The sequence below is a fragment of the Penaeus monodon genome, chromosome 36, assembly GCF_015228065.2.
Source record: "Penaeus monodon isolate SGIC_2016 chromosome 36, NSTDA_Pmon_1, whole genome shotgun sequence".
NCBI lineage: Eukaryota > Metazoa > Arthropoda > Malacostraca > Decapoda > Penaeidae > Penaeus > Penaeus monodon.
In genome coordinates this window covers 24,437,687-24,451,072 of record NC_051421.1, presented here as the reverse complement: position 1 = coordinate 24,451,072, position 13,386 = coordinate 24,437,687, and the positions used below count along the sequence as shown (strand labels likewise).

The 13,386-nt window shown below is 42.6% G+C and overlaps 1 protein-coding gene across 1 annotated transcript; it reads right to left on the bottom strand.

Moving 5' to 3' along the window:
* Window positions 1–3,682: 3,682 nt before the first annotated feature.
* On the bottom strand, window positions 3,683–11,932 carry LOC119595587 (cytochrome P450 2L1-like). Its single transcript, XM_037944698.1, has 11 exons — window positions 11,840–11,932; window positions 7,950–8,016; window positions 7,762–7,852; window positions 6,598–6,731; window positions 6,192–6,410; window positions 5,889–6,082; window positions 5,504–5,615; window positions 5,070–5,250; window positions 4,863–4,980; window positions 4,523–4,667; window positions 3,683–4,403 (listed from the first exon to the last, which is right to left on the bottom strand). The coding sequence occupies exons 1-11, from the start codon at window positions 11,930–11,932 to the stop codon at window positions 4,219–4,221; spliced, it is 1,539 nt and encodes a 512-aa protein (XP_037800626.1). The 3' UTR covers window positions 3,683–4,218.
* Between the last annotated feature and the right edge of the window lie 1,454 nt (window positions 11,933–13,386).

Sequence of the window (13,386 nt, the reverse complement as noted above, 5' to 3'; positions counted from 1 at the left end):
TATAATATTATATATTATGGATATATATATAGTTGTAATTGAAATAGCACATAAGCATGATTTGTAAGCCAGTAAGCTCAATATCACGTCTGCAGACACAGTCTAAATTATAGCTCCAGTGTTTGCAGTGCTGCGACATTAGTACATACCATTACCCCGTGGATAACCTCCATATAATTTTCTTATGACTTCTGGCTCCAGACCTGGTCTTCTCTATGGACTCCCCAAAGTTCATAAACCTAACATTCCCCTAAGGCCCATTATTTCTTCGATTGGTACAAAATTCTTGGTTCCTATCATATGCCCTCTAACTACCAATCAGTACACAATTGAAAATTCTACTACCTTTATACAGACACATGTGTGCATACATACATTTATGTATGTGTATCTATGAACATTAGAAAAGCAGAGGGACCCTTTCCATATACTCAGCCCAACGTTCATGAACCCCAACATGATCTGAGATGATCCGTCCATCCACTGATCGGACTGTAGTCATCTGCGAGGAGGGCTTAGGATCCAGCTTTCTCAGGGCTTGGTAGGCAGGCAAGGCAAGAAATGGCCTTCAACCTCCTCAGCAAGATTCCTGATGAACTGTTCCTTGTCCCTTCTCAGCAGTATCCGAGCCCTACGCACCAAGGAGCAACGCAAGACCTGATTGCCATTCAGCAGAGCCATACGACATGCTTCAGTGGCCTCCAGTGTCTCCAGGGAGATGAATTTCTGCCTTGCCCTCGGGCGTACGCCAATGGACGCTTGGGCTGCTTAGAGTGTTTTGCAATTGAAGAACTCCCACAGAGCAATTGGGTCTGTCAGGTTGTCAAGTTCTGTGAATCGGTTAGAAACTGCCATGATGAACCCACGGGCAAACTCCCCCTCCGTTAGTCTGTCCAAGTGAAACATCTTAGAGTGGCCACCAGAGGGATGAGGAGTTTTGAAGTGGACCCGTAGGATAGCCACAACCAACCTATGATCAGTGCTACAGAACTCAGCACTCCGGTAAACTCTGCAGTTCTGGAGGATCCTCCATTGCGTGCTAAAAAGAATGTGGTTGACCTCATCAACTGGTGTCACCTCAACTACCGAGGACTGAAGTTGGCTTGAGATGGCTATGGCTACACCCTGGAGGTGGTGACCATCACTGCGGCCTGACCAGTAGTAGGTGCACCCACCCATACTGATCGTGCCGCTACCAGGTCTTATCACCTCCGAGGGCAGCCACTTCAACTCCCAGTCACTCCAGTTCCCTCGATAGCAGAGGTTACCGCACATCCTGCCACAAGGACTGGATGTTCCAAGTACCCACCCAGAAAGCTTGCCTGAGGTTAAGCCTCGGGCAATCACTCCAGGTGGATGGCACCTCTGCCGCTCCCGCCGACGCTGTCCCAAATATAGAGGGTCAGTGAGCTGTGGGACACTCCCTTCTCCTTTGGGGTTCCCGAGGGCTTTGCCCAACAAGCTTCATGGTGGGCTGGCGCCTGCTGGGGCGCAGGCGGGACAAGTAACTCTCGTTCTCATCCTCCGCCCCGACATTTGCCCTCCCAATGGGACCCACAGCCTGCACCCCTCCCTCCAACATATCCTTTTATTTTGGTTGTTGCCAGAGAGCTTTCTAGGGGAAGGAGGACTGTCAAGGCCCACCTCCCCCAAGCCGCCCATCTACCCCAGTGAGGCTAGGGGGCAGGAATTATTGCCACACACCGGTGGGCCATAATTCCTCTGGGGCCTCCTGCTGCTCCAAGATCCCCCACAGTTTAGCCTGGGGCTGCAAGGTGCCCAGTTACCCATGGGTGGCCACAAGGAGGCACTGCAGAAGTCTCTGACGAAGAGGCTGTGACCTGGTAGGGAGACTTATGCAGAGCTGCTCCCCTTTTCGCACTAGGCTAGCCAGTGGTGGCAGCTGCAAGCGAGAAGGCATGCTAGCACTTAACATTATCTAGGCTGCCACACCATAGCTTCACATTACCATGTGCATGAAGCATCCATCCATCGTATATATCAACTGATATTTATTTTTTAGTTGTTTACATGTGTTTTATAGTCAGTACTGCCCTCTGGTTTATGCTTTTATCGTATAGCAAATGCTACATTGAACATATCTATATCAAACAGTATTAAAATAAACCTAGAGAGTGAGAGTATTTGTGTGTGTATGCGTGTTATGTGAGCATGTATATATGTTCAAATACATACAATAACCGTTGATATATTTATAGTTAAATAGGTATTTAGAGTCAGAAGTAATGTGATTGCAACTAACAGTTCTTAGATAGACACTAAATGATAATCATATTTATTTCTGTGCGCGTTCTTTCCACATTTATTTTATCATCTTTACCCAGGGGATATTTGATAGCTTCTATTGAATGTTTTGTCATCTGCATTGCATGAAGAGTTACATGCGTTTCGGAATTATGGGTGGATTGCTCATGGCCAAAGGGGCAACCAATCTGCATTAGGTGATCCAGACCCGGATCCTGGATGAAACAGCTGTAAAACTCCCGAGTGTTGAGGCGCTTGCTGTAAGGTTTAATAAATCCTTTGACTCGACGTCTGGGAGGATATCATTCTAAATTTGTCAGTGATATGTCTAATCTTTAATTATTTTTATCATCTTTATTATCAAAACATAAAATGACTATTTCTATTGTAACTACTTGGGAAACAACTTTATCCATTCAAATGAGACTGATTTCAGCAAGATTGCTAGACGAGATCGCTACCGCTGCACTACACAGCATACTAATACATGTGCATATACTCCTAGCATGAGCAGTCTTCGCCAAGAAATTGTTCTCCTTTGCGTTTTCCTGCATTATGAAAGCAAAATCAGAATTGGATGTTTCCGTGACATATTCTTGAAATTAAAGCTTATTGACTAACTTCAATTCTTCCTCTTATTTCCTTGTATATGTTTATTTCTAAATGAACTAAAATTTTACATATAGCACATCATATGTACAGTCAGAAAAAAACTATCGTTACCCTTTACACCTTTACTTGTGGAATAGCAAAGCAAGCCAGTTAGCACCGCAATCACACGAATATAGCGATTGCGAAACAGTAATATCATTATGTATATGCTGGAGTCATTCAGAATTAATAAAACAAATTTTATCCGTATGCAAAGTAAAAAAAAAGTAATAGAATAATATCGAGTGGTAACACGTGCACAGTCCAAAAAAGAAAAAAAAAAGAAAAAAAGAAACAGGATAGAGTAGAGAGCAGCACAATTAAGAACCAAGCGATGGTGCTGACAGAGTATACATTTCCGTTGATGTTTATATTTTCTACAGTCTTTTAGAGCTCCAGAAGAGATAGATATGTTCAAAAGTTCAAAAAAACAATGTTGTATAAAGACTATCAATCTGTAAATGTCTACACATATTTATACCCTATTTTGAATATGAAGAAATAGGGGCTGTATCAAAGTATAAATCTTTCCTGCAGTCTATTTTCTATGATTTCATGCCTATCCCTCCTGGGAAAGGAGAGACAAGTCGAATTTAGTTTTCAGCCACATTGTTTATGTATGGGAACCATTTCGTTCTTTTTTTTCACAATGCCTATTCCAAAATGTTGTTATTTTTACATATGGAAAAGGCAAAGTCTAGTATCTACCATTTCATCTTTTTCTAATTTATCTGTGCAACCCTCTCGGAGGATAATGAAAATCAACTGTTAGCATAAATTTCTTCATAATGACATATATTGTTCTGTAATATTAGTGTGTTGATTAAAAGGAAAATACTACGCGCTCAGTTCCTCATTGACCACACGTAAAGGTAACGTTTTTTTTTCACTGTCCAACAACCTCAACCTATTCTGCTCTACTGAATGTGATTTTTTCTTATGTCAGTATAATAAATTAGAAAAATTATGAATGAGAATGCCCCACAGAATGTGATTTTTTCTTATGTCAGTATAATAAATTAGAAAATGAATGGATGACAATGAATATCTTCACAATACAAGAAATCACTGTGAAAGAAATTCTGTGATGTATTTGACCGGTTTAAATTGTATTGTGATGATATTCACTCTCATTCATACCTTTTCTACATTTGTCAACATCAGTACTTTTCATAATTATGATAATCTAGTACTAACACTAACACAAAATTCATAATGCTACTAACATTGATTATGTTACACAGAAATATTGTAGTTTTACCTCAGAAAAGTCTGCTACAGAGATTCATATCCAGTAGGTTATCACTCTCTGATGCTAATGACAATATTTTGTTCTTTAGACAGACGTGCAGAGGGTTGCTTGGAGTTGGCTTCTAGGTCGACCTCGATGCCCGCTGGAGGAGAGAAAGTGAAGTTCTGCAGAAGGGCTGCCGAGAAGATGTACAGTTCCATCCTTGAAAGAGCCTCTCCAAGACAGCTCCTTCGTCCTGCGTTAGAAAATTTCTGATTATTATCACCTTTTGCGTTTCATTAACAGGTATCATGATTATAGTCACCATGGGATATGAACTTGACTAAAATAACGATGCCGGAGGATTTGGCTTACCTGAACCAAAGGGTATGAGTCCCTCCTTTGGCGTTTTGACTTTCCCTTCTTGGTCGAGGAACCGCTCGGGTCGGAACTCTTGTGGTTCTTCCCAGTAGCGTGAGTCCATGTGGCATATTCCCGAACACCCGAACACCCACGACCCCTGAGGTACAGTGCATTTTGGTAATGGATTTATTTATGGCATTCTGGAGCATTAAAAAAACAAACAAACATTCTCAGCCCCAGCACAATCAGACCTACAACGAAATGACATGGTATGCTGGCCCATGCATTCACCACTGCAAGATTAAGCATTTAGGGAAGAACGTAGGGTAAGAAGGGTGAGGCAGATACTTGCCTTCGGAATGAAGTAGCCTGCCAGGTAAGTATCAGTTTGAGCTGCGCGTTGGACTCCGTTGTGAATCATGGACGACGCACGAAGAACCTCCTGGATCGTCGCTTCGAGTAATGGCAGCCTGGAAAGGGGATATTGCTCCAACATCAGTCAAGTCCTAAACATTATTTGAGACTATGGATGGTTCGCCGGCAAGACAGGTGAACTTACCGACTCTTGTGCTGGTATGAGGGCAAAGTGTCGCGCGGAACAACCTCGTCGATCTGCTGTTGGACGCGGCGCTGCACTTCGGGGAACCTGGCCATGTAGAGGATGATCCAGCGCAGGGTGTTGGCCGTCGTGTCAAAGCCCGCGGCGAACAAGTCGAAGATGATCCTCATCAGATCCAGCTCTGCCGGGAGTACATTTGGCCTTCTGTTACCATATTCACTGCTAATACATAGCCTATTTGTCATCGAAAGTGTTAAAGGAAAATAATGATAATAGACAAGAATTATATTAATAATATCTGGTATACGACTATAAAAAAGGATCTTTGTGTTAACTGCAACATTTTTCTGTGATTTGAAGTGCCTTTCTATGTTTTATTTATCGAAACTTACGCTTATCTATTAAATAAGCAGAAATACAAAACGAAAACTCACCACTGAAGTACTCAGCAATTTCGCTCTTTTCGTCTATGGCTATCAAATATTCATCGATGACGTCACGCGGGTTGGCCGGGTCGAGGGTGGCTCTGTGAGAATCTATCGTGTCCTGAGGGAAGCCGGGCACGTTTCCAGTAACGTATGCGTTACGTAAGATTAGCACATACATATATTCATATACATGCGTATAAACACTATCTATTAGTATGGAAACACACACACACACATACATACGAGCGCCGTCAATAAAATATACGTGTTATTTACCAGATGGTAACATTCCACTCTCGGAATTATTTGACGGTTTTTAACCAAAGAAAAGAAGAAGAAGAAGGAGAATGAAAAAAAGAAAGTCCGTATCCACATAATACCGTCCGTTTACCTTCAACAAAGTCACTATGCTGTTTTTGATCTTCTTCATGATGCCTGTCAGTAATTTTTCCTTCACGAATTCTGGCAGCAGTTTCCTCAGCCAAGGGATGAACTCAATCAACAAAGCCTTTGAGGACGAGTCGATGGACCTTAAGATGGTGATGGGTTCGAGCACCTCCTTGTCGTGGAGATCGTAGCGCTTGTCTGTGTAATGATGATAACAATGAAAACAACTACAATTGAAATGATGACGATGATAATGATAATAACAACTATAACTGCGATGATGATGATCACTAGCGATGCGACATACTTGCGACCATCTGCCAGATGATGTTCAAGACGGCAACATTGAGCGACTCCGGCGTGTGACAAGGCGTTCCTGCGTAGGATCTGAAGTCCTTGACCAGCGCTCTGGCCTCCACCAAGATGCTCTCCTCCAGGTAGGTCTTTCCCATCCCGAGATCGCGAAGGTTGCGCAGCAGGAACCTCCGAGCGTTCTGCCATCGCTTGCCGTTGCTCATTATGACACCTGCGTAATGCATGTTTCTGTAAGCTGTGTACTACCTGATGCAGTACGCGTGTGTGCGTCTCTCTCTCTACCTCTCTCTCATTCCCTCTGTCTGTGTGTGTGCGCAGTATTGCATATATTTTCACTAACACCAAAGGTGATACATTAACTGAACATTCCATATACAATACACAAAATGTCTACTTACCTGCCTCTTGTCCATCGGTTAGAAAATGTAACATTTCTAATTGGGGACGATCAGCAAACTCAGCCTTTGCCAACGCTTCCTTGATAAGTTTGTTGCTACAAAGGAATATAAACTTGTGCGGCCCTAGTTCCGCCCTGAAAAGTAGATTTTCATGTATATATATATATGTGTGTGTGTGTGTGTGTGTGCGTGCGTGCGTGCGTGCGTGTGTGTGTGTGTGTGTGCGCGCGTGCATGCGTGCGTGTGTTTGTGTGTGTGTCTATGTGTATGTACATATATGGGAAAATCTAATCGTGTACCATATGCTAAATATATATATTATATATATATATATATATATATATATATATATATATATATATATATATATATATATGTGTGTGTGTGTGTGTGTGTGTGTGTGTGTGTGTGTGTGTGTGTGTGTGTGTGTGTGTGTGTGTGTGTGTACATATATACACACACACACACACACACACACACACACACACACACACACACACACACACACACACATATATATATATATATATATATATATATATATATATATATATATATATAATATATATATTTAGCATATGGTACACGATTAGATTTTCCCATTTTTTTTTTTATTCATTTATGCATATTTTCAGGTACTAAAGTTCCATAGGACGACTTCATCGGAAGTACTCTTATGAAGACTAACAACCACACTAATAACTTATGTGTTCATTGCGACAAATGTAGAAAAGGGTATGAATGAAAATATATCTCTTGCATTGTGAAAATATTCGTTCTCATTTATCTTTTTATACAACAGAACAAGTTTCATATGTTGTTAATTTTCTCACTGATCACGAAAGATAGGGCCTTAAATAACTGTCCCTTTTAATAATGATAATAATAATAATAATAATAATAATAATAATAATAATAATAATAGGTTTATTGAAGTTAAAGGGTGAGCAATTCGCACTCTTTCATACTTGTATCTCTGAAAAGTTGCTTCATAGGACTTCAGAACTTGCAGTATATTGAACGAGAATTCACGTCAGCAAACTTACATGATTGTCACATGACACCTTACTCATTGTTTAGATATTCATAAATCTCCCGGCATTTTACAGAACGCTTGGTCAAAAGAATCTAGTTTGAAAAGTGGAGAGAAAATAAGAAACTTACTTAAATATATCACCATATATTTTGTGCATCTTCTGCACATGGTCGACATTGAAGACAGGCCTGGAGCCAAGGTATGGTATGACCATCGGGCCTGAAATGTGTTTTGTAATATTTTTTCAGTAAAGGAAATTGTTATTGTTTAATGTATTGCCATCTTCATGCTCAAACCCTGAACTAAACAGCCTTACCTGGTGGCTTTCCCCGAGGTCGGGAAACCCAATAGTGAAGCAGAACCCTCCCCCCGCGAATCCAGGCCTCTCAATCATTGGGGCGATCTGCAATCCCTCAATAAAAGGTTATAAAATTATTTAGCATAAACATATTTTGATTAAACTAATCTATACACACAAACACACACCCAAACGTCTATTTGCATGTCTCGGGTTTAATCAAAGCTGGTTTCATACTTAATGGAGGTGGGGACATGTTCGTTGAGAAACATGTTGCTGCCGCGGATGGGGCTGTAGGGGGGCCCACCCTTTTCCCGGGCCGGATTTTGACTCCGCTCCCGTATCACTAAAAGCTAAAAGGGCAGCCGGGACCGGTGAAAAAAACCAGACTCGCCCAAACAGTTTATGAAAGTCGCTCTTATTCTATTACGCTTCTAGGGAAACCTTTAAAAGCTGGTTCCCTTTTTTACCAGCTGGCTGTGGGAAACACCCCTTTTCGTTGGCCCCTTCTAGATGCCATGCCAACTTTTAAGTAATGAATGCGGGAAAATCCGGAAACCCAGATTTTCTAATTGACTTTCATAAAATATCAAATGAACAAGTAAGAAACGCCTGTGGGAAAACCCCTTTCGAAAATTAAAAAGAAAAGACGACAAAGCCGACCCCGTACTTCACGAAAAAGAGAGAAAAGATAATTTCCCAAAGTAAAATTTAGAACTGGCTCGGGCCATAAAACCCCGTCCCCAGACGAGCAACGAGGCAAGGAAAAGACTCGTGTGCACCTTTGCAAAGGACCGCAACTTATGAAAATTCTCCTGTTTTGAAACGTAGAACACTGGCTCACTTTAAGTCTTATTAAGACAAATTTAAAAGCACGGCGAACAGCAGCGTTTCTTCGAAATTTTTACACGAAAAAGATGAGACCGGGACGACACCGCAAGATTTCTTGTTAAAATAGAAAATATTAAACATGGGTTTGAGAGAATATTCCTAAAAATAGCGACCCGGGTAGCGTTAATAGAAGGTTTTTATGAGGGGGTTTCCTCAGATATCGCAATTTTTAAACCCGTGTGAAGAATTCCCCTCTATGAATAGTAACTAAAGCAAAAAAAATTATTCTCGTCGCGACCCGCGAGACCCTCACGAAACCCCTCGTGAACCACTGCCTGTCCTGCACCACCCCCCTGACCCCTCGCTACGCCCGTCGCGCCCTACTGTTTTTACCAAAGGGTCACGAGGTCCCCAATTGCAAAATGCAGAGAAAACCCAAGGCAATGTATGCTGGCTTGCCGCCGGCCGACCACAGACAAAAGCGGTCCCTTTCACAAGGGGGAGGGCCGGTTGGGGTCCCCTTGGCAAATTCAGAAAAGAGGCACGCTCCTCAGGATTACAGTGATGCGACAGAAACATAATTTGGGGCAGAAATTTAAATTTAACGGGAAACCCAAACCGTTATAGCAATGTAGGGAAAAAAATTTTGTGGTTTCATCGACACGGGAAGTGCGGTCTCCCTTATTAACACTCGCCCTAATTTGTTTAAATTTTGTCTCACGCGCCGAAAAGCAAGTCGCTTGTAGGTGAAACGGGCACTTTTACTAAAAACGATAGAAGAAAGAACGTGGAGGACAAATATCCCCCCCTTTAAAAATTCCACGATTCACAAAAATATGGTGCCCCTTTCCCGGAGACGTTCTGGGTATGACTTTTTACGATGATTAAATTTTTCACTCGATCAAAAAACCCCTTTCCAGAAATGTGGATTACGTATAATGAGGAGTACCTCCCTGTACGTTTACGACAAACCCTCGCTCGTATAGCCTACCCTTTAGAAAAGTCCCCTGTACATAGGGTGGATCTTAAAAGTTTGTTTCAGCCCCTCACCTGTGTCTACTTTCGTATAAACGCGCGCGTTTTCCCTTCCCCAAAAACCGGGTAATTCGTGCGAAACGATAAGTCGAATATCGCCCCGGGACTGCGATATAATTGTGCAGGGTTGTCCTCAGCAAGGGTTTTATCCCAAAGAGCTTGTCAATCTAGTCTTTAAACGAGCATATCGGGATCGAAAATCTAGCTAATAAAGCCCTAAAATACTGGGGTTTTATTTTTTAACCACGTTGAGTTAGAAAACGCGTGTCGTGCATCAAGTACCAGGGGAAGTAACCCAAAACAAAGCCAAAAGATCTTTTATCAGGTTAGCTCCAATCATCTGCATCAAGGGAATTTAAGATCGGTACTTATGTCTCACAAAGATTTTTGACGAGAAAAAGGTACTGCGTCGTCCGAGATATACCACCCAAATCCCTACGGGTGATACCCACGCCCCCAAAACCACGTGGATTCCCAACAAAGGGCAAGCAGCAAATTAAAGAAAGTCCCAGAAAAATGCAAAATGGGGGGGGTGATAGACCCATCCATTCCCCTTGGATGTCCCTATAGTCCTAGTCCGAAAAAAGACCAAGTTTTAATTCTTTTAAAATTTTTGGGGAATTTTGAACGCGCACCCCCAGGGCCGACTCTTACCCTTTCCCCCTCAAGGGAAAGGATATCGCACTCGGCAGAACATTTTTTTTCCACCCTAATCTCGTTCCGCGTATTGGTCATTGATTAACCCCGACCAGCCAAAACCGCGTTTTCAGACGGCCAAATTTGTGGCAATTCCGGGCTATGCCATACGGCCTAAAACGCTGGCCTATGTCCAAAATGAAAAACTTCGTTTTACACCTGTATTAGCGAACACCATGGCTATCGGGACGACGTGGTTATTTTTAAAAAAAACTTTGAGACCCATACGACATTTAGAAGAGACTCTGCTTTAATTGAGCAAGCGGTTTAAGCCAAACCTAAAAAAATTTTCAATTTGGCGTCAAGAATTAAAATTCTGGGATTTTTTTTGTTCCCCAAAGGGCTGACCCAACCCCGAAAAAAACAGTTCCATACTATAGGGAAGTCGGATTTTTTTGGGTACAAGTGGTTTCTTCCGCCCCCACATTGCAAATTACCCACTTCCCCGCCCTTTAACGTCTCAAACCTGTAAAATAAAATTTCAGTGGGGTGGGAGGAAAGGAAACTTTGGGGGTTTTAAAAAGTGCATTAGTTTCCTCTCCGGTCCTTCGGAGACCAACTTTAATCTCCCATTCGAAAATTCCCTCGACGCGTCTAATGTTGCAAAAGGACTGCCTAATGCAACGTTGCAAGGAAAACCGTACCCGTACTATTACGTAGGAAGTTTAAGGGCGCCGAATCCGATACTGCGCCCCGACGCCGAGGGGCTTTTCTGTCTGGAAAAAATACGTCTTTCGACGCGTACGTTTTTCGGGACCTTGAGGATTTTCGATCACGGCCCTCTTACCTTTATTTTAAACGTCCCCTAAATCCGCGAAAAGTCTCGGTGGAGTCTGAAATAGCTTCTTACATTGTAAAATAAATTACAAACCGGGGCCCCCCACCATGTACCGGATCTGTTTTCACGAGCCGTAGCCGCGATAGTTTTCATCGATAATCCCACCAGTTTAGAAAAATGCAGATGGATATCCATTATGCCGCGAGGTAATAGAATTTGTTGAAAAGGGGGCCTTGCCACTGTAAAGATCCCCGCTCTTAGACAAAATTTGAGGTTTAAAAAGCGTATTATCCACGTGCGAGAATTACCATCTGGCTTAAAGGGGTCAAATCATACTGCCACCAATTCGCCCGCGCAATGAAAATATTGCATAATAGCAGTACGCCGGGCTCCAGGTATTTTGAAAGTATAAAAACTATAGATTTTTATTGGGTTCCTAATCTTTGGGAATACTGCGAAAATACTTCTCCTCCCAACGTGTCAAAACGAAACGATCCTATGCGGCTGCTCCTCTGGACCAAACCCCTCGCGACGGAGCCCTTTAAAAAAGTTTCGGGTTTATCGTTGCCTGCTGGTTGCAAGTAATGGCGACAGGACTACTAACTTCATAGTGGTTAAAGCGGTTCATACGTTGGTGCCCATCCAATAAGGGTGCCCACATCCAGACCCTTAATTTTACACTATTAACTTTTCGGGGCCCCGTCCATTTTTATCAGATAATGGGACGAATTTACAGGCGAGTACTTCAGAGAAATCTGTGATTGCCGGAAAAGAAAACCGTATACCACCCCATACAACCCACTTCTAAAGGCTATCGAGCGATTCAACGGAAACAAGACGTTTGCGCATTTTGCGAAAACCGCCCGCTTTTAATACCCGACTAAATCTGTGATTACCCCCAACCCGCTTTTCCATAGTCTGGAAACCCCCTCGTTCTCTTAACGGGCGCGATGCACCTTTCCCGTCGGGCTCACAAACCCCCACACAGAGTTGGCGGATCGGAAGGCAGTTAGACTTTTTAGCTGCTCGCGGACCCGCGGTAGGAACCAGAAGGTTGGAAAAAATATGGAGGAGTTGATAGAAGGCAAGGGGTATTCCCCTCAGGAGGGGTCTTTTTTTTGCGTAAAAGACCCCAGTCGGGTAGTGCAGGCTTGGCCTCTAGATGGATCGTCCCCCAAGAATTATAAAGAAAGTTGGGCCAGTAGCATATATCTTTAAAACTTAAGAAGTATACGGGCATAGGTTTTTAAGAAATCAAAACGTCCCCTTTAAAATAGATAATAAAATTTAAAAGTAATTATGCCCAAGGGGTTGTTCAACCCGGAAAAAAAAAGGGGTTGATTTTGCTGATATTTTCCAATGATCCAAGAAAATTAGTTGTTAGGTTTAGTAAATCCTCAATGCTTTGTTTTAATTCAGCTATTGAATTTTAAAAGCTGCACAGATGTAAAATTTTTTGCAAGATTGCAAATTTTGTCAATGTGGGTATTGTCTTTATATTTGTATTGTATTTTATTTGTCTTGTATATTTGTATTAGTATTTGTGTATTTCCTGTTTTTTTGGCATTTCCTTACTAATTGTGCATTACTAAAAATTTTTATGTCTGGCAATTCCCTTTTTTTTTTTTTTAAAGCTTACTGTAACATTAACTTGCTTTTCTGATTTTTAGTGTCATTCTGCTTAAACGTTATAAAGTAACAACTGCTTAAAATCTCGCTGTCAGGAGCATGGCCCCCTTTTACGGAATTTAGCACATATGGGAACATGTACGAGCCTATCTTTATCCCCAGCATGACCTGCCAGATGTCGTCCCGTTCCCTTGTCAGTGTTGTCCAAGCCGTACACCCGAGTCCTTGTGGGGGGAAACGTTGCCGTTGCACGTCGCGTGCGCCTGTTTTACCTACCTAGTTAACGGGCTTGTCTGTTCTCCCCCCCCGCCTCGCATCCTTCCCTTCGCCCATGGAAGACCGCCAGAGCGCCCCCCATGGCTGGGGCCGTTTGACCTGGCTAGGGGCCCCGGGGGCCTGTTACGTATTTCGTCAGTCCCCCGGATTGTTGCGGGTTGCCGGGGGGGCGCGCCGTCTGGGGGGGGCGGTTTTTTTGAACACGCCTTT